The 20,967-nt window shown below is 37.2% G+C and overlaps 1 protein-coding gene across 1 annotated transcript; it reads left to right on the top strand.

Moving 5' to 3' along the window:
* The first annotated feature begins 75 nt into the window (after positions 1-75).
* On the top strand, positions 76-13,114 carry nf2b (NF2, moesin-ezrin-radixin like (MERLIN) tumor suppressor b). The gene is made up of 17 exons (XM_084940481.1): positions 76-437; positions 689-802; positions 1,487-1,612; positions 2,342-2,464; positions 2,622-2,705; positions 3,034-3,102; positions 3,262-3,344; positions 3,492-3,567; positions 3,668-3,805; positions 5,572-5,646; positions 5,740-5,853; positions 5,962-6,084; positions 6,188-6,405; positions 7,191-7,293; positions 7,931-8,070; positions 8,159-8,330; positions 9,850-13,114. The coding sequence occupies exons 2-17, from the start codon at positions 713-715 to the stop codon at positions 9,895-9,897; spliced, it is 1,782 nt and encodes a 593-aa protein (XP_084796607.1). The 5' UTR covers positions 76-437; positions 689-712; the 3' UTR covers positions 9,898-13,114.
* Positions 13,115-20,967: the final 7,853 nt, after the last annotated feature.

Here is a 20,967-nt window from a genome sequence, read left to right as displayed (position 1 = left end):
AGTATTTCCCAACAACCACCGAAGGAGGCATTTGAACTCGCGCTTGCTCATGCGCAGTAGCGTCATCCACGGTTGCTATTCGTGTTCCCACCTGTAGAGTGTCTGGGAATCAAAACAAAAATCTTCTGGAAAGTCGTCCTAGATTTTAACAGAAAGCTAACCCACCTAAAACCGAGAGAGTTAGCACAGTTGTTCCCAAGTATTATTTGAATCAGCTTTAACATCTGAATTTCGCTTAATTAGATGTATTTCATCATGGGAGTTTCTCAAAAGTTTCGCTCTTTCAACAACTTTTTCTGCTCGGTTTTCGTGGCATAGCTGGAAAGCTAACTGCTGTTTGTTGTAGTAAATGTTAGCCTAGCATTGCTCTCCCCACACAAAAGCCCTGCCTCTTCTCAGAGTTGTTGGACACCAGAAGTTTCAAACTTTACTAAGCGGTAATGGCCCCATCTAACTTTTTAATGCATGTTGTTTTGATTAATTTTTTTCGTATCTCTAAAACCACTGGAAAAACTAAATTATCGTTTGGATGCTAAAGAGAACATGATCAAGAAGCAGTTCCTTCCATGCGCTTAACACTGTAAATTACATTAAAAACGTGCTGCTTAGGTCATGAGTTGGTTCATCGTATCACTTGTTAAATGTAATTTGTAGCTCTATAATCTGTTCTGTTAATTTTTTTCCACAGCTTTTTGACCGAAACGTCTTCAAAATGTCTATCCTGGGATTAAAGAAGAAGCAGCCAAAGACTTTTAAAGTCAAAGTTATCACTATGGATGCTGAAATGGAGTTTAGCTGCGAGGTATGGATATATGCGAGCCTGTATAATATGTCGAAGTATAATAATTAACTGTGATTACATTTTTTTATATATAATCTTTGGCTCCTTTAAAATGAACCCCCAGAGTTTAACAGTAAAGAATTGCTTGAAAAGTCCATGCATCACACCTTGCAAAAGTTAAATTGGGCAAAATTGTACGAGGCCTTTCACTGGTTTTAAACGTGAAGGGCACTGCTGTAATCTAAGACGCATGTCATGCAACCTCATGTGTCTGTCAGGGTTTACCCAGGAAATAGTTTATCAGCAGCAGTTATAGATCCTGACACACGTTATCTTGTGATTGATTGAGCAAGTAAATGACAGTCAACAATGGCTATACTCATGTGGGGCCCCTGCTGTGTGAAATAATACCACTACTTTCCCCCCACAAACATTGATATGTTATCTTTTTAAACCACAGCTCATTTTTGTCCTGTGAAAGATTACATTTCACAGGATACATTAGATTCTTGGGGATGTGTCCCACCTACACTATAACACACTGCAGGGAGCCCTGCCAGTACACCAGGATTGAAACATTCTTATAATAATTATTCTTACATTTTTCTTTATATTGAGACAGGACAGCTAAAGGGCTCCAGCTGCAAATACCCTTGCTTTGAGCATTTTCACTTGCTCATATCTTTCTAACGCCTTTCTTTTCAGGTCAAGTGGAAAGGTAAAGACCTCTTTGACCTGGTATGTCGAACTGTTGGTTTGAGGGAGACCTGGTTTTTTGGACTCAGGTACACAGTAAAGGATACCTATGCCTGGCTAAAACCAGACAAGCGGGTAAGTGAAGGAATAATTCTAAGGAGATTGGCTCTGAGATCCAAAAATAAACAAACCCCCAATTAAAAAAAAAAAAAGAGTGTACAATGTCAATAAAAACGTGGCGCAATAATTTACAGACCTCATAGAGCCACATGTTATTCACAATAGACTATAAATGCATATAAAATCTTTGAACGGCAAAAATGTCCCATTTTAGGAAAGTTGGGACAGGGTCATGTTTACCACTGTGAAGCATGCACTATTCTTTTAATACCAGTCTGTAAAAATCTGGAAAAGGAAGAGAGCCGCTGCTGGTTAATATTCTAGCTTTTTTGTATTTTTTTGTACCATGGAGTACCAAATGATTTCTGCTGGTGAACTGCAGCCAGGCAGTACCTGGACTCTACTATGAAGTATGGAATTATGGAAGGCTTTCCCGGAAAAAGAGGTCACCTGGATATTTGGAAGGTTATACAGGTTGCTTAAATAAGACAGTTATATTGGCTAGATCAGTCAGCGTTGTATTTCAGCGTGCAAATATTTCTTCATGCTGGAAGAGAGAAATTCAAAATGAGTTGAGAAATTTGTTTTCCGTGGAATGGAACATGATGTTTTCTATGTTCTTCTGTAAAACATATATGGCTTTATAGGATCTGCAGATCACTGTATTCTGCCCAATATCCCAACTTTTTTTGAATGGTTGCATAAACATAATATAATAACTTTTCCTTTTCATCTTTCATCAAGGTCTTGGACCAGGAGGTTCCTAAGGACTCTCCCATAACATTTAATTTCCTTGCTAAATTTTTCCCGGAAAAAGTAGAAGAAGAGCTGGTTCAAGAAATTACTCAACACCTCTTCTTCTTACAGGTACTCTGATAACTTTGTGGTGAAACCTTTAGGTGAATTTCTTTCCTTTAGTTTATTTTGAATTTTAACTCAACCTGTGTGTAGCATTTACCTCACGTCTAAGAAGCTTTTATGTAGCTCAGTACATGTTCACACATGTTGTCAAACTCTTGTTTAGGTAAAAAAACAGATATTAGATGAAGAGATATTCTGCTCCCCTGAAGCTTCAGTTCTGTTGGCATCATATGCCGTCCAAGCTAAGGTAAGAAAATTTGGAGGGTCAAATTCTCACTAAACCAGCAGTTGCTCGGCCTTCTTTTATCTGAAAATAATTAGTCTCCTGGAGTACATTTGCTGCTGGAGACCATCATGCAAATATGAAACAAAATCAATATAATGCAGATTAGTTATATGGACAGCATGAAGAGCAGTGCATTCATGAGATACAAAAGGGCTAAAATTTGATAAAGGGCAACTTATTTACTGCACAGATCCTAATGACCTATGTTATTCAACCAAACTCTGAATAAATATTTTCCTCTGTGTGTCATTAATGTTTGATTTCTTGTTTACTGTTGTTTCCCTTTCAGTATGGAGACTATGATCCAAACTTCCATAAACCAGGCTTCCTGGCACAAGATGAGCTTTTGCCAAAAACAGTAAGTATACAGGTCTCTGTGCATATTTGACCTATGAAAACTGGTGCTTCCCAGAATTATTTTCTTTTGTTAGCAGTCATTTCTGGCCAAGTTTGTCAGACACCATCTGTGCATTCAGTGTATTAACATTTTCCCTGTGATCCTGTGTCTTTATCTCAGGTTGTGATGCAGTACCAAATGACAACAGACATGTGGGAGGAGAAGATCACAGCTTGGTATGCCGAGCACAGAGGCCTCGCCAGGTACAGCTGACCCAGGGGGCTGCTGAAGACCAGCATGTGAAGACTTATTAACACCTTTAGCAAAAGATTGCACTAGATCATGTAGTTTAAGAGTAATCAGTGTGTCATTGTGTGATCCCCTTTCTTATTTCTACATCGTCCATATAGAGATGAAGCTGAGATGGAATACCTAAAGATTGCTCAGGATCTTGAGATGTATGGTGTCAGCTACTTTGAAATTACTGTGAGTGTGAATTAGTATGACTTGACTTCACATTTTTGAATCTGACATTTAACTTTGCTGTCTCTTGGGTTAACATTTGTGTTTCTACATATATTGGCAGCAAAATAAGAGGGACACAAACCTCCTACTTGGAGTTGATGCCCAGGGTCTTCACATCTACAGCCCCAACAGCAAACTCACCCCTAAAAAGTCCTTTCCTTGGAGCGGCATCCGTAATATCTCCTATAGTGAAAAGGAGGTAAGGGCAAGGAGTGGGCTGTCCTGCAGACAAACTGGGCATAATGCTCACATCCAAAATAATATTCTTAAAATACTCTTAGATTGATATATTTTGTCTGCAATTTTTTTGCCTCTCATTACTTTCCTGCCACCTGAATTGAGACACTTGTGGGTATTTTTAAATGGCTGTTTTGTATTACTGTGTCTGTGTGTCTGAGAATCCATTAAAAACATAAATGCAGAATTCATGGGCACGCTTGGATTGTATTCCACATCTTTGGTCCTATTCCAACAAATTTGTATTTTCAACATTTTAATGTCATCCAGAGTCATTCTGGCCTAGGGAAGAGTTGGTGAGTACAGATTCAGTAACAGTGAACGTGATCAACAGTGAGTAACAGCCAGCAACCTCCATGGGTTGCTGGCTGTTACTATATGAATTCCGTTACAAGGTTTGCTGCACTAGAAACCTCCTTGCAATTTGTTTTGGGTCCTAACAGACACTTTGATTGGTAATTTATTTCAAACATGTAAACAATATACAGGTACATTTAGAAAAGAAAATAAGAAAGGAAAAAAAATACTATACAAAAAAAAAATCAATACATTTCAATATAGCTACCGTTCTGATTAATTTACATGTTGAAACGGAGTGGGAAGAAGTAAACACTTATTTAATCCCACCCCTTTGCCATAAATTATCAGTTAATATTTAGTCAGCTTCCTTACTGATATAATTTGTAATAAAAATAGTGAACAGATTTCTATAATATCACATCATGATTTTATTTTTTTTTTTAAATAGAGACATTCACTTAATAATAATATTTTCCTTTTCTTTTCAACCATAGTTTGTGCAAATATACCAGATTTCCTGGAAACACTCATTAAATACTAGCTGAGTGTAAGTCTGGACAATATATTGAGTTTTTAAGGATTATTAAAAAGGATGCAGGATGAGACAATGTTGTTTATGTTTCATTAAAATTATACTCGATGAGCAGCCGTAGCACATTTGACTAAAAAGAAAAGATCACTGGCAAGCTTCTTGGAACATAGACTGTGATGCTGATTCTCTCAAATGGTGGAAGGAACATAAAGTTGGCTATCCAGCAATGAACTGCCTGGCCAAAAATTATCTTTGTGTGCCAGCTACCAGACACCCTTCTGAAAAGCTTTTCGGTTACAGCTTAACAATGTAACCTGTCACAGGGCATCTTGCTCTGTTTTGTTGTTGTTGTTTTTTATATATATGTGTGTGTATGTATATATATATATATATATATGTGTGTGTGTGTGTGTGTGTGTATATATATATATATATATATATATATATATATATAATTATTCCCAGTTTTTACAAAGAAACTCACTGGCTAGAAAAAGGGATAGAATTTTCCTCATTTTATTCCATTTCATACTTTTGTATGCAAGCGTTGCATTTTCTTGATTGCACAAATATGAGTCTTTGGTATGCAAGAAAATAACATTTTATTTAAGGGGCATTGTTATTTAATATATGCAGATAATTATTTTTTCTTATTTATATTTTTGTAACATTTTTTATGTACATCTTAAGTTGTATGTTAACAAACGTGCCTGTGTGACATTTGGAACATTTGGTTTTGATTTTGAGCTGCCTTTTTGTTATATTATTACAGCCTTACAGCTGTGTATTGGAAACTGCTTTCTTTCAGTGTCATATTTTCTTTCATATTGATCTGTTGTAAACTGTGCTCTCGGTTAATCTGCATGTTGTTGTTTTTTTTTTTCATGTTGTTCCAGTTCACAATCAAACCTCTGGACAAGAAGAAAGATGTTTTCAAGTTCTACTCATCTCAGCTGCGTGTCAACAAGCTGGTTGGTTTGCCTGTGTTTGTGATGTCATCTACTTAAAGGTTAAATGTTGTATGTCGTAAGTTTGTGCTGATTATGTTTCACCTGACTCCTTAGATCCTGCAGTTGTGCATTGGGAATCATGATTTGTTTATGAGGAGGAGGAAGGTGGACTCAATTGAAGTGCAGCAGATGAAAGCTCAAGCCAAAGAGGAAAAGGCCCGCAAGAAGGTCTGTGGTCTCAACTCCACTGGAACATCACATTAGATAGGATGCTCACAGTGATCGATCATAAATCTTTTATTGTGGTTAACAAACTTTAAATGGGCCGCCATGTAGATGGAGCGCCAGATCCTGGCACGGGAGAAACAGATGAGGGAGGAAGCGGAACGGGCAAAAGAGGAAATGGAAAGAAGACTGTTCCAGCTGCAGGATGAGGCACGACTGGCTAACGAGGCACTGGTGAGAATATTGTCATTGACCTGAGATAACTGTTGAATTTTCAGAGTTTATCTTATGCAGCTTTGTAAAAATTTGGATTAAATGTTAAATAAATTTTGTCCAGCTGCGATCTGAGGAGACAGCAGACCTGCTGGCAGAGAAAGCTCAGATTGCTGAGGAGGAAGCGAAGCTGTTGGCCCACAAAGCTGCAGAAGCTGAGCAGGAAAGGCAGAGGTTAGAGGTCGCAGCCATGAAGACCAAGGAGGAGAAGAGGCTCATGGAGCAGAAGATGAGGGAGGCGGAGCAGCTGGCTGTAAAACTGGTGGAGCAGTCTGAGCGGAGGTCTGAAATCATTTGAGTTTTTATTTTAGATATTTCCATTAGTTAAAATTTAATCCCTTTATAACTTTTGCCCGTGCATAACATTTATCAACTGGTAACTAAATAAATGAAACACTATTAATAAAAGTCCTCTAAAAATATTTCAGATAAACCTGCAAAGATTTAGCCTAAGCTGGCATGTGCTGGTAATTTTAAGAGTTTTCCACTTATTTTGAAATATGTCTTTCTGAGATTTTCAAAATGAGTTAAAAAAAAAAAAAAAAGATGCAGGAAACCCGAGATATGCTTTTGATTCCATCCAGTTTTCTTCCCTCTCAAAACCCAGCATTCCTCCTCAACCACCAACAGCATTGGGGTTCACTTCTAAAATGTATGTGTTAGAAAAACTGGGTCTGTTGCTCTGTCATTATCTTGATTCTGTTGTAACATTAAGGCTGGGTTTAAACATGCATTGTTAAACTCAAAGGCACATGATCACTTAAATGTAATTACTGAAATCACCTAAACTCAACCTAAACCTAAACTGCTATATATAAATGTACTAGGTATAAATGTGCTAACTGTGCTATGCATAAATAGGTCTGCAAATCAGTTCAAAAGGAGGATAAAAGCCCCCCAATTGTCATGTCATTGAGAGACACATGATGATCTTCATGTCTTTGATAAGAAGCCTATAATGCTTCATTTCTGTTCCTTTTGTACAGAAAAGAAAAAAGTACTGCTCTGATAATAATCACAAGTATTTACTTTACTCTTAGTTGAACTGACTAAATCTCTGATTCCAGGTTGAAGGAAGCTGATCACCTGAAACAGGACCTGACTGAGGCAAAGGATGCTGAGAGGAGAGCCAAGCAGAAGCTGCTGGAGATCACCAAAACAACCTACCCTGTACGTTGATCACACTACTGCTTCTCTGATCTCTGTGATGCCTGGATTTCTTTTGCAGATTGAAGGAGTTTTTTTTCATTATAAGAGCTCTGATCTCCATGTTATTACGGTGCAAAGGGCATTGATTAGCTGCTCTAGGTAATTTATGAGCTTAATATGGACCATCAATTTGAGATCTTCAATGTTATTTTTAGGGAGGATTATCATTGTTCTATAACTTCCCTCATTTATTTCTTGAAGTTAGCGATTTCATGTCTCCCAGAATGTTTTTAATGGCAAGAGAAGAGGTGCGAAATCTGTGGGTGCTATTAGTATTGCAGATTTATATTTATTAGTGTGGATAATTGACGAGAAAAAACCCACAAAACATTAATGTGTTTTATATCATTCGCTATAAATGAACTTTGTTAGTAACCAAGTTAGATAGAGAAAGCTGTATGCTTTTATGTGTTATTTCTCAAAATGAGGGATTTCAAATAGCAGTGGTATTACACACAAAATTGAATGTTCTGATAATGATAATTCAGTGAATTATTTTGGTTTTTTGCCCTCATGTGACCCCAGATTTTAAAAGTGTAATGTGCTTTACCTTTGTGAATATTTATACTTAAATGACATCTGTGTGCTTGTCTTCCAGCTCATAGCAGCTTATTCTGCTCCCCCTACTCCTCCTGCTCCTCCTGAAGCAGCCGACTTTGCCTGTGAGTCACCACCTGCACGCCTCGACTTCAAGGACTCTGACATGAAACGGCTCTCTATGGAGATTGAGAGAGAGAGGTAAGCCGGGGTTTAAATCCCCTGCAACGGCACTTTAGAGTGACAGTTTGGCTGTTTGTTGATGATACTGTGGCATGCATAAATACAGGCTGGAGTACATGGAGAAGAGCAAACATCTTCAGGACCAGCTGAAGGAGCTCAAGTCTGAGATCGAGTCTCTGAAGCTGGAGGAGCAGCAGCAGCAACAGGCCAGCCTCTACAACCTGCACAGTGAGGCGAGGGGGTACATCCCAGAGCCCGTCTACATAGCTCACAGCAACGTACGTATGAGCCATTCATGTAATGTCATTAGTTTTATTGATGCTTAGTCATGTGTCAGAGTGTTAGTATAACCAAACCAGTAACTGCAACTCACGCCCACTAATGCGCATTCGGAGTTTGTGAAATTCTGGGCTGATATCAGTTTTTAAAATACAGAAAACTAATATTAAAATATATTTTTATATATCTTTTTTGTGCTATGTTTTAAACAAAAGAAGAAAAGAAAGTCCCTATTTTTAAAAAAAAAAAATTAACTGATTTAAAGTTTTTTTGTCTAACTCTTCCACAGCATGCATTTTGAATTTCTTTGATATTTGTGCTGATTGGGACCTGATGAATGTAAAAACAAATAATTACCAGATTTTTTTTTTTTACCTTATTTTTGTTTTTAAGAAAAATAAGAGCCACATATGAGGATATTCGTTTAAAAATTTGATAGAACAGTAGGAGTATAATGTCCTCGTAAGTGGATATCAGGCCCTTGTAGAGTAAAATTGAGTATTTTGGTTTAAATAACCCAAAATGTGATGTCCACATATGTGGATGCCAGGTCCTAGGAGGTTAATCAGGTTGTGAACAAACATCTGATATCCAAACATAAACTGTGGTAACCTTTTCATTCAAAATGAAATTTTGGACAGTTTAAGTGCAAAATGTAATTTTTTGGGTATTATTTCTTAAAATTTCAAAAATTCGAGATTAGCGTTAACATGCAAAAAGCAGATTGTGTTTATCATTTATTTTTATCTTATATTATCTCCTAACGTCATTGATTGTTTTCATTTGTAGCACATTTATAAATGTTCTAATTTAAAAACTCTTCAGCATAAACTAGGTTTACAAGAAACACTCAGTCCACCGCAATCAGTTCAATTGAATTCAGTTTTTATTTGGCCCGTGTACTCACTGCATCACTGGTAATTACTGTTTGTCCTGTTGAGCTTGAATCACTGCTGGAATTTCAGATCTCATTATCCAAAGGACAACCAGAGCACCACAATATCTCTCTAACACGAATTTAAGAAAAGTCTAGATTAAAGAAAATGTTATAATGATAACAAATAAGGTTTAAAATGGACTGGTACTGTACTCAAAGGATATCCATCGTCCTGGCTTTCTTTCATATTAAATTCAATCCTTTGACTATACTGATGTGAAAACATCCTCAAAGGAATTGCTTTTGTTATGTCAATATTTTACCATATAGAAGAAAATGATTTCAAATTGCATCTTAACATGTAACACAAACCGTTGCACTTCGAATTCTCGCATTTCTGTTTCACCGAGTTAGCCCTGAAGATAGCAGAATGTAATATGCAGCCGTATACTGATGATTCAGTTTGCCAACAAATTAAGGATATACAGGATCAGCAGACTTGGTAAATAGTTACTGTTGTAAATACTTTGTAATGCCAAAAGCATTTATGTGGCAAATATGAAATACTTGAAAATGTTTGCATTTGTATTTTTAGAATTACTGATTACTCCATGATTGCTCACGCTTCTCTTGTTTTGCAGAGAAACTCTGCATACATGTCTCAGATGGCCTTCTTTGAAGAAGTGTGATCCTGGCCCTTTAAAATTGAGGGAGCAGCTGCTGTGACGCTCTGCTTCCTCAGCCTGTTTGGTTAACGTTTACCTGACTGAAGCTAACAGACAGAAACTCTATGTTCTTTGGAAAGACTTTGAATCTGTTCTTAAAAATGAACTAATAACACTTGTGTGGCTTCCTGCGCAGACTGTTAGATTAAGTTTTGCCACCTGCAACACCTACAGCATGTCAGCATCTAGAAAGAGTGCATTATTGGATGAGCGCTTCTTCAAGATATGTTGCTGAGGATTGTGCACAAAAGAGTTTTTATTTCATGCTTTTTGTTTGGTTTTAATGAATACCTAGCTGTAATGTGGTCAAATACAGAACTATGCCTGCTTAATGTCGAGATATCCATTTGTGCCTTAAAATACTTTAAGACTGGGATTGTGTTAAAAAAGAAATTACGCTGCAACGTTGGCAAAGTTCAGATCAGTTGTGATGTCAGCTGCGAGGAATGTCGTAAACAGGGTTCCTTCCACAGAAGCAAAATATTCTTCAAGCATGGGTTAGAGTTCAGATTTACCAACTGTTGTTCACTAACACTCTGAACATAGACTGTATGTAAACGATGGACAAAGGCTCTGGCCCCAATATATAGAAATCTATGAAAAACAATCTTGCTGCTCATCTTATTTTATTACCTAAACACTTTGGTGATGAAGTTATGGTCTCACTCTAGCTTCTAAGGTTGTTTTGTGCTTTATAAATAACGCCCCCATTTAGAGTGTAACAGATGATAAAATGCATGTGATTTACAGTGTGGTTTCCTCCTGACTGACAAAATACCGTCATACGAGGATGTAGTGCGTCTGGTTTCTCACTCACTCAGATCCTCCTCTTGCTTAAAATGCCTGGTTTTAAAAGGCATAAACATACATACACGGTGGTGCTGCCAGTGGATGCTTCTCTGCTCCTACTGTCTGGCTCAGGAGATCTGACAAAGATTGCTGACCTATTCATGCATAAAATGCCAGACTTGTGTCCACTTTTGTTGATGTTTTAGTGAAAGAAATGCCAAAACAAAGGCAACAGAGAAAAACTTTCCACAAGTGAAAAGTTGTTTCACATTATTTTAGTCTTTTAAACATGTTTAATTTGATATGTCGACATCAGTAATCTGACTTTAGGCTAACTTAATGTTCAGTCGCTGTTACTAACATTAAGTTATATTAGCTAAAGAGAAAAAAATGGGAAGGTTTTTATTAATGTAATAAATTAGAGTTGAACTGAGAATGATATTTGGCTACTGTTGTTGTATGTGTTCTTGTTAGGTACTTCTAAGTAGAGCAGGGCAATATGACCAAAAATATTTATCACAATATACATTTGAAAATTTGCGATAACGATATAACTGACGATATAATTGACACTAGACAAAATACTTTACAACTCCACAACTTTATTAGTGCAAAAAACCCCATCAATGTATTTTCACTTAAACAAGCAGCTGTTTTTATGTGCATTAAAGTTACATAAAAATTTAACAGTGCCAATGCAAATTCCTTGCTGACAGTTTAACCAAATTTTTTTCGAGATTTAACCCGATTTTTCCAGCGCCGTGTACAACATAAAATCGTTTCGAGGTCAGTAAACACAACCAGAATTCATACATAAGGCACACGGGATTATAAGGGGCACTGTCGATTTTCAGAAAAATCAAAGGATTGATTTTAAGTGTGCCGTATTTTCCAAACAACACGGTAATAACGACGGCCCGCTAGCATGCTCTACCAAAAATAGTGCTTTGTTGTGTATCTGACGGACGAAAGCTAAACCAGTTCCACATCACTGAAGTTGCAGCATTTTTACAAACCAATTCTGGTTCATCCGTTTCATTCAACGATCCACTTTCGCTCTTCTCATTCTGCGTCACCGCCATGTGTGTATGTAAACAAAGGCACTGCGCATGCGCGTTTTACCCATATTCTATCGCGATATTTCATTTTCCTATCGTTGCCCAACATTACACCGGTATTACCGTGAACGGTATGATATGGCCCAGCCCTACTTCTAAGTACTTAAGAAAAGAAAAATCTGCCCGAGTGTACCTGAAGCACAAAGAAATGGACAGAAATATAAATTTATGTACAGAAGAGACTTTGAGCCGCATTACAAGTCAGGAGACTCCTTTGGTGGTCTTACGTGTTTCTTTTACTTGGTTTGTGAAATGCCTTCAATGAAATCATCACACAGGAGCCTGTATTGTTTAATAGAAATGATGTAAAAGCTTGAGCTCTGCCATTTCAAGGTTTTATATTTTGTACTCTAGACTGCTGATGTGCCTTAATTTTATGTTATTTTATTTTTTGCTGTTACACTTTAAGACACTAAGATTTTATTTGGTGTCGTTGTGCTTTTTGATCTTAGTATTAGAGTGACTTTAACTTTGTGGGTGATATCTTTCTTTTAATTCCTTGACAGAGTGGCAGATGGATGGCTTTTTTTTTTTCTTTTCCCCACATCACGCACTTCTCAGGGTTAGTGTTAAACACCCCACGCCTTCACCGTCACCACCACCAAAGATGCAGTACTGTATCTAACAGTGTTCAAATTAGATAGGTTTAATAATAATACGCATGTAGAAGACTAATGCAGAGATCTTTAGACTTCTTTTATATTCTGAAAAAAAGCAGAGGCTGGATGTACTCATTGATCGTGTTTGTTTATTTGACCAGCCTATCAGAGAGATTAAATTATGGGCTCAACATGGGGTCGTTACACTAACCTTGGTATTGTGTAAATGGTATTTTCCTTTGAAGTGTTCTTAAGTACTTTGTTTTTTCTGTTTTTACCTTATTTATTTATGCTGTAAGTCCTCAATTAACATCACATTTGCTTGATATCTGTTATTGGGGGGAGAGCGGGTGTTTGTAATTTAGTCTTTTATTTTTCTATAATGAGATTCAAATCCAGTGTTAAAGAATGATTTCACATCAAAAAATGTTTGGTTATGTTTAATTTGAAGTGACAAAATGTTACAGTTTCATGAGTTTTGTCATTGATTTGTAACCAAGTTATTTTGTGTATATTATTTCATAACAATGATAATACAACAGTGTGACTGTCCTGTCTGATCTGTCTTCTCATAGATTATGAGTCAGGCATATACACAGCAATTTAAGCGTGAGGAAGCGCTTTCAAAGCAGCTAAGGCTGTGTGATACAATAAATGAAAGTTTGCTAGATCTGATGATGCAGGTGTGGAAATTATCTGTGCATTATGTTATTTTGTTTATTAGAAACAAGTTAAAACAGAAAGCTAAACCATGCTAAAATGAAATTAAAAAGGCATTTAAAAAAAACTGACAAATTGTCAGTGTCATAATTACAGCAATCAAATATTAGTAAAAAAAAAATTAAAAAGACAATCGAAAGATGTTTATGTAATGAAACAGTGTAGCAACACTTGATGATTTGAAGGTGAGAATAATCCAAGACATGGCTGTTTTGTGTTAATAATCCCTGTATTTTGAGACGAACTAAAATCTTCTAAACCTAACTAACAGTTTTGCACACCCTTAATCAAACTGGCAGTAAAAATAAATTAAACAGTAGGAGAAACAACTCCTGGTCTACAGGTTTGCAGAATTTGCATTTCCACCATCAGGACCATCCATCTGCAGGTCCTGAGGCAGCAAAACAGTCCCAGATCATCATACTACCACCACCATATTTTACTGTTTGTTTGATGTTCCTTTTCTGAAATGCTGTGTTACTTTTACGCCAGATGTAATGGGACACACACGTTCCAAAAACTTTTGTCTAGTCAGTCCACAGAGTAGGAGTCTCACAGCTTTAGAGATGGCTTTATAACCGTTTCCAGACTCATTTACTTTGTTTCTTATTTGTTCCTGATTTTCCTTGGATCACAGCTTGATGTCTGGCTTTTGAGAATCTTTCAATCTACTCTGCTTTATCAGGCAGGTCCTATTTGAGTGATTTCTTGATTGGAAACAGGTGTGGCAGTACTCAGGCCTGGGTGTGGTTAGAAGAACAGCTTTCCAAAGATGTGACACACCACAGTCAGTTTATTGCTTTTGCACACAGGGCCATGTAGGTAGGTTTGGATTTTTTTACCCCTTAATAATAAACACCTTCCGTTAAAAACTACATTTTGTGTTTACTTGTGTTATCTTTGACTAATATTTAAATTTGTTTGATGATCTGAAACATTTAAGTGTGACAAACATCCAAAAAATAAGGAACATTTCATCAATCTAACAAAAATTGTTTTGATACCTAAATTTTGGGGACTATAATAAAGCTATTATAAACTTGCAGCAAGATATAAGTCATGTTTTTGTATCATATTTCAGGGCATCAATCTTCCTCACATTAGAAATTAATACTAAAGTTGTTTGAAAATATGAAGAGAAATTCGGTACCTGGACAACAGTCAGTAAGTGATGATGAACTGATGGTAAGATCTAGTCACAATATAAAAATGTGTGATCCAAAATCCAAACTAATTTCAAATATGTATGTTATCAGCAGAGGGTGCAGGGCAACACACGTTAATTTTCTAAAGGCCATAGTGATTAAAAATCCTAAAACCTAAAGCTTATGAATGAAACACTAATAACAGTGAACAGTTTTTATGTCCATTTATCATAATTTCATCTGAGTGTGAAATAAGTAAGGAGGCAAATAAGAGAAAAACATTATCTTGAACATGATAAATGAGAAGTGTGCTCCTTTATGTTTGCACATCTGTGACCAAATGAGAGCAGTTTGAGAGCAAAGATCATGTCATGATGGTATGTTTGGCAGTTTCTTTCCTGTTTGTGCCATCTGCACCCAGGTTATCTGTCTGAAACCTGGCTGTAAAACATGGTCTCCTGGGTCTTGGTTCTCCTGGTTCTCTGTACCTGTAAATGAAAATACTTTCTATTAACTCACTCAAGTCCACTTGTTACCGTTGTACTCGCTGCAGCCCTGGAATTCCACCTGCCAGCCAGTCACACCTTAGGATACCAATCCAAGAAGCCAGCAACTAAGACTCCAGAACCAAATCACAAATATTGCAAGTACCTTTCAGACTCACCTTGGCCACTCCTACTATCCCCTCTCTTCTCTGGCAGATCTCCTTGTTGCAATTCTGCTGAGAGACCTTTCAATTAAGCCACTTACCAGCTTCCAGTAAACTAATTCCTGCTTAACAATAAAGCCAGGAAAACTGTATTCAGTCTGAGTCTCATTTGAGCCCAAATGCAGCAATCTGAGCAGAAGTTAAAGTACTGAGATATATCTGCTTTCACCTACATGTGAACTTGAGTGACATCCCATTCTTAATCCATGTGGTTTAATATGATGTCAGCACAACATTTGCAGTCATAACATCTTCAACTGTTCTACAAACGTTTTCCACAAAGTTTAGGACAGCGTCTGTGTGCACTATGAGCCTGAACACCGCCGACCCCGCTCTGTAATTGAAGTGGCCTGCCGTTTCATGGCTGAGTTGCTGTCGATTCCAATTGCTTTGAGATTGTTACAATACCACTAACAGTTGTCTGTGGAATATTTAGTAGTGAGGAAATTTTGTGAATGGACTTGTTGCACAGGTGGTATCCTAGCATTTTACTACGCTGGAATTCCCTGAGCTCCTGAGAGCAATCCAATCTTTCTGAAATGTTTGTAGAAGCAGCCTGCATGCCCTGGTGTCTGATGTTATACACCTGTGGCCAAGGAAGTGATTTGAACACCTGGATTCAATGATTAAGATGGGTGAATGAATACTTCTGGCAATATAGTGTATATCACAGGTGTCAGAGTTTTACCCCTGATACTGCTGGAGAAACAGAAACTCACTCAGGAACGAGGTCACACAGAGCTCAAGTTTCCACTCGCAAGAGGGAAGCAGTTGTCTCCAACCCACTTCAACTTGCTTTCCCCCTGCAGGTTGTTTTTATTGGTTACACACATGAATATTCATAAAGCTTGTTGCTGTATTACCTATGAGAAATTACTATATCTGGTGACAAAGTGTAATTGTGCTGTGCAAGCATGGTTATACAATGTGTGTGGTTATATGATGGGAGTGCAGCTCTCCCAGATTGTTGTCAGTAGAATCTGTTCTTCTCAAGGCTGCTTGTTCCCTTTATCAAGGTCGTGCATGTAGTGATATGCGTGGGTTACCTAGATAGCAAACAGAAGCATTCTAGCTTTGTAAAAATGACAACCTACAACACATACACGAAACCTAACAACAGGTGTCGGACTCCAGGCCTCAAGGGCAGGTGTCCTGCAGGTTCTAGTGATTCCTTGATCCAACACAGCTGATTTAAATGGCTAAATTACCTCCTCAACATGTCTTGAAGTTCTCCAGAGGGCTAGTAATGAACTAATCATTTGGTTCAGGTGTGTTGACCCAGGGTGAGATCTAAAACCTGCAGGACACCGGCCCTTGAGGCCTGGAGTTCGACACCCCTGGTGTATATAATGGGCTTATATAGTGCTGGAGCTGTGGGCTATTGAGGAAAACGTTAATAACAATGAGATGGGTAGGAGCTGCAAGCTAAACTAAATGTGATCAGAAAATTCAGTTATTCATTTTGAGTTTATTACAGTTTTTTGCTGAGCAATGTAAAGTGTAAGTGATGTATTCTTTTTAGAAGACTGATTTTAGATTGTTGATCTGAATACATAACCAGCAAACATAAAATAAATCTGAGCATAAACAGTGAAAGGAGAAAAAAAGGCATGCTGCTTTGAACCTTTTTTTTTTTTTTTTTTTTTTTTTTTAATGAGCTCTTTAAGTAAAACCATTGTGCAAAGATGCAGGCAAATATCTTCTTGTTTAAACTACTAACAACTCATAAACAAGTAGTATAATATAATAGATTAATATTAAATTGTGTAAGATTAACAGACTTTACATCAAAATATTTAACGTAAATACATTTTAAGCTGAAATTTTTCATCTTGAATTTAAGTAGGGAAGATGTTTAAACTACAGAAACCAACGCATCTCAAATTTTAATCACATACAGCATTTTAGTAAATATACATCACTTCTCATTGTAGTAGTGTATGCAGATTTCCTTTCATAAATCTTCAGTTAGTGGCTCTATGTCTTTCTTGTTGTCGATCCCATTTGCCTTGCCTCTTCTTCATGGAGAAGTGATGGAAGTCATATCTGGAGTGTTTATTTATCTTGAGTAAAAGTAGCAATATGAAGATGAGAAAATATATGCAGTACAATAACCTCTGTGACTGTAGTAGTAGGAGTGTTTTAATCACATTACTTGATTATTTCTTTATGGTTTGGTCACATCACAGTACCATCCAAAGTCCACTCAAGGACACCATCAGAGGTGTGCAAGGTGTAAATATTTAAAACTGACTTGATGCTGTTTTGGGAAAGCAGAGATCCTTCCATAGACTGTGGCTTCTACTGATGTCTTCAACAGAACAAATCAACAAACGTTTAATTTCCATTTCAACATAGTGCAAAGAAATCAAGGTGTCTGACTTGTCTTTGATTTTTTTTTATATATAAAATTCAGCACATACTAATGACAACAGAGTGATGAAGATTTAAATTTGTGTTATTTATAAGAATTAGAATTTTATAAACAAACCACAGCTGTGTTGGTAGCCACATCAAGGAACACAGAGACAGAACGCATTTTTTATGATAGCTCTGTCAGTAAAACACTTTTGATTGATGTGCACATTAGTGCATGTAGAAGTGAATGCATGTGAAAGTTTGGTGTTCAAATATTTTAAAATGTTTTTGTCTTCAATCAAGTGTTGAGCAGAAATAAAACGTCTGTCTTAATCTGAAGAATCCCTGGATGTAAACTAAATAATTATTTTTGTCAGCACCAGAGGGCGCTACATGACGGAGTTTATCAAACAAAGCTTGATTAAACCCAAGGAAAGACTTTTTTTAAAAATTGTTTATCACAGTTTTATATTTCGAATGAGAGACAAAAGAAAAGGGTCCTTCTCTTAGTCTTAAATCAGATAACCCTCAGTTACTAGCAAAGGTATCAGGTTCACTGCTTTTCATAGTGTGTTATTAAACATATGCGCAGCTATGACTGTATATGAGATCAGGCCTTGAATCTTTTCCTAACTGTTGAACTAAATCACTTGCTTCCACAGTCATTTATTCACAAAACAGTTTGGAAATCATAAAAATAACAACTTTCCTGGTACCATAGACATCGAAGGTGGCATGGAGAGTTGATCTATAGCAGACATATGGGAGGAAGTCAGAGCACTGAGAGATGGGGTGGTGGAGCTCAGTTTAGAGCTTAGGAACATGGAGGACAGAATAAAGGACAATGGCAAGAAGGTGAAAGTATTAAAAGCTGAGCCGACTAATCAAAAGGTAAATTAAACCCATGCAAGAGAAAATTCAGGTTCACATTTTTCTGTTAAGCGTTAATATAAAGAAATTGGAGATATTTAAGCTACAGCTTCAGTTCATTTTAGCTGAAACATATGACCAACTACACTTATATATAAAATTATACTTTAGGCCTATAGGACATGTAATATTTGAAAATGCTTAAAAGGTTTAATGAAAAGAAAAAAATGAAAACAAGGTAAGCAATTTCAGGTTGGTTACCAAAGAGTCTCTTTGTCTTTCTAGGACTGGGATTAAACACAGGTAATGCTAGGGAACTAAACCAGCTCCTCTCTTCTTTTCTCCTGAGAGCAGAGCTCCAGTGCTCTAGTAGGTGGGATGAGAGTGGGTCAGGCAGAAAAGGAGGTAAGTCTAGTAGCTGGCTTCCAATATCTTTCTACAGAGGGGAATGCACCGATGCATAACTACAGGCAAAGGATCCAGGAAGTGATAACTTTGGGACTGCCGACACTACTGTACTACAAGTGGACGATGACCATCTGGTAAGACCTTTAGGTCATGACCATGAACAGAGGTCTTAAACTCTGATATCAAGCATAAAAAAATGTGACTAACAGCTCTCATTCCAAAATCAAACTTGAACTCAGCTTAATAACCATGATTAATCCCTATCAAATTTACAAAACTTTAGAGTCTTTATATATTTATATTTAATATGCACAGACTGAGTCAAAGTGAGATTGAACTTCTCATTTTCAAATCCATGATTGATCAGCTGGAGAGAGAAAATGCAGGTGATGATTTCATCTCTTCATTCATCACAGATACGTTACATAACTCATTTAACCCGATTTAAGATAAATGATGCATTCCCTTTTGTGTTAGAGAGGCCTTCTATACAACTCTGACAAATGACTTTTACACTAAACCCAACAAAACCGATATCACCCTAAAATTCAATGTGGGGTTCATCAACACTGGTGATTACAGAGGAGGGTTTGGGCCACTGGGGAAAAAAGGTAAGTGGAGATGAGCTTTTTTTTTTTTTCCTTTTCCAGTATTCTGGGGAAAAAAGTCAAAAAAATTTGAAATCTCAAAAATTCTGACTTAAATCTCAGAATTCTGAGATTAAAGTCAGAGTATGGATAAACAAAAAAAAGACGTTCCTGCTTTTTTTTTTTTTCTTCCAGTGGGCCTAATCCTCTTCCGTAGGTAATGCTTAAAATCCAGCTACAGGTAAATATTGGAAGAAATATTAGTATTACTAGGATTAGGGTTCTACTATTTCTGTTTTACTGTGTGTGGTAACTCCTGATGTCTTCTAGGTGTAAATTTGATCCTGGCAGGCTTGGTGTTTCTTGCTCCCAGTTGCAGTTGCAGGTGGAGTTGTGCACAAGCGTCTCTTGCTGGTTCGCCTGTGGGTGGAGACTGACTTCCTGGATTTTCCCTTATGCACCCATTCTGAATTAATCTATCAAGATCCTGCTATTTAAGGACTGGATGGTGCAGTTGCTCTCTGCCAGAGTTGATAAATAGGCTCTCTTTGAAACTAGTTAGTTTACTAGTTTGTAACTTCACTTCTCTAAAAGCTGAACCAGTTTCCCCAGAATCCTGTTCTAATGAGGAATTTTGTAAACAATGTTAGTCACACTCACCTGAAACATCTTGCTGAACTCCAAACCTGAAAGAGGAAATACCTACCCAAGTAAGGCCACTAAACCTGATCTCAGGATCCTTACACCTAGCACCCTTTAACTTCTCTCCTCTCTGGCAGTGACTCTGTTTGCAAGATCTTTATTGACTTTTAATTAAAATTTCAAAACTGCAGTGGGTATGTGCAGTCTGCTCTTTGAGTCTTCTTTTAGCCCAAACATGACAACATACTGGTAATTGCTGTGATACAAATCTGTAAAACAGCATGTTGTAAAGTCTGAACAATCCCCTCTTTTCCCTTTTCCCCATGCCATCACATTTTAAAAAAAATCCTTGAAATCCTGAAGTTCCATTTTGAAACCTTGTAATGAGGATGTGCCAGCAAGGGGTGTGCATTACCGAGAAACGCCACGCTAACTGGCTAATGTATTATCAATTATAAGTCATTAGCCAGTGAATCTACCCTGGGTAATCTGCCTTTTTGACATGTAATATGATCAAAATTTACTAAATGGACTTAATGTTGTTTTGTTTCAGTGTGACCAATAATGACTGACAGCGGAAACTCAATGGAAAAGTGTTTACGGAGGCCAAGTCAGAGAACTGTTTTCCCATAGACTTCTACAATACCTGAAGTCTTTTTGCAACCACAGCTTTGTACTTTGCAGGTGTCATTACAGCTGGGGGAAGTTTAGCTATGATAATGCAGGAAATGTTGGGGAAGCTGACTGGAAATGGGACATTAGCCTGGACTTTTAAGATTAGCCATTCTTATGGTTCTTTGTGCAGGCTGCTGGGGAATTCCCATGATGCACTCAGTGTTTCTTCTTCACTCACCTTTTTTACTTCTGGCATTTAATCATGAGCTATTATTAATCTCTGGCTCTCTTCTACAGTGTTACTTTGTCTTGTCTTCCTCCCCTCAGCTGATGGCCTCCCCTCCCTGATCCTGGTTCTCACTAAAATTTCTTCCTGTTAAAATTGAGTTTTTCCTTCCCACTGTTGCTAAAATGCTTGCTCATAGGGAGTCAAGGAATTGTTGTCCTTTTCTCTGTTTTCACTGTATTACTGTA

This window comes from Perissodus microlepis, chromosome 10 (assembly GCF_051167445.1).
Source record: "Perissodus microlepis isolate ML-2025 ecotype Zambia chromosome 10, ASM5116744v1, whole genome shotgun sequence".
NCBI lineage: Eukaryota > Metazoa > Chordata > Actinopteri > Cichliformes > Cichlidae > Perissodus > Perissodus microlepis.
Note: the sequence above shows the minus strand (reverse complement) of the source record. Positions and strands in the feature narration are given on the sequence as shown.

Bases quoted from the DNA above. Each gene is read 5' to 3' on its own strand.
- nf2b (XM_084940481.1), top strand. From the start codon at position 713: ATGTCTATCCTGGGATTAAAGAAGAAGCAGCCAAAGACTTTTAAAGTC. The intron at 1,613-2,341 runs GTAAGTGAAGGA...TCTTTCATCAAG, and splicing joins GGCTAAAACCAGACAAGCGG to GTCTTGGACCAGGAGGTTCC. The intron at 6,406-7,190 runs GTCTGAAATCAT...CTCTGATTCCAG, and splicing joins GTGGAGCAGTCTGAGCGGAG to GTTGAAGGAAGCTGATCACC.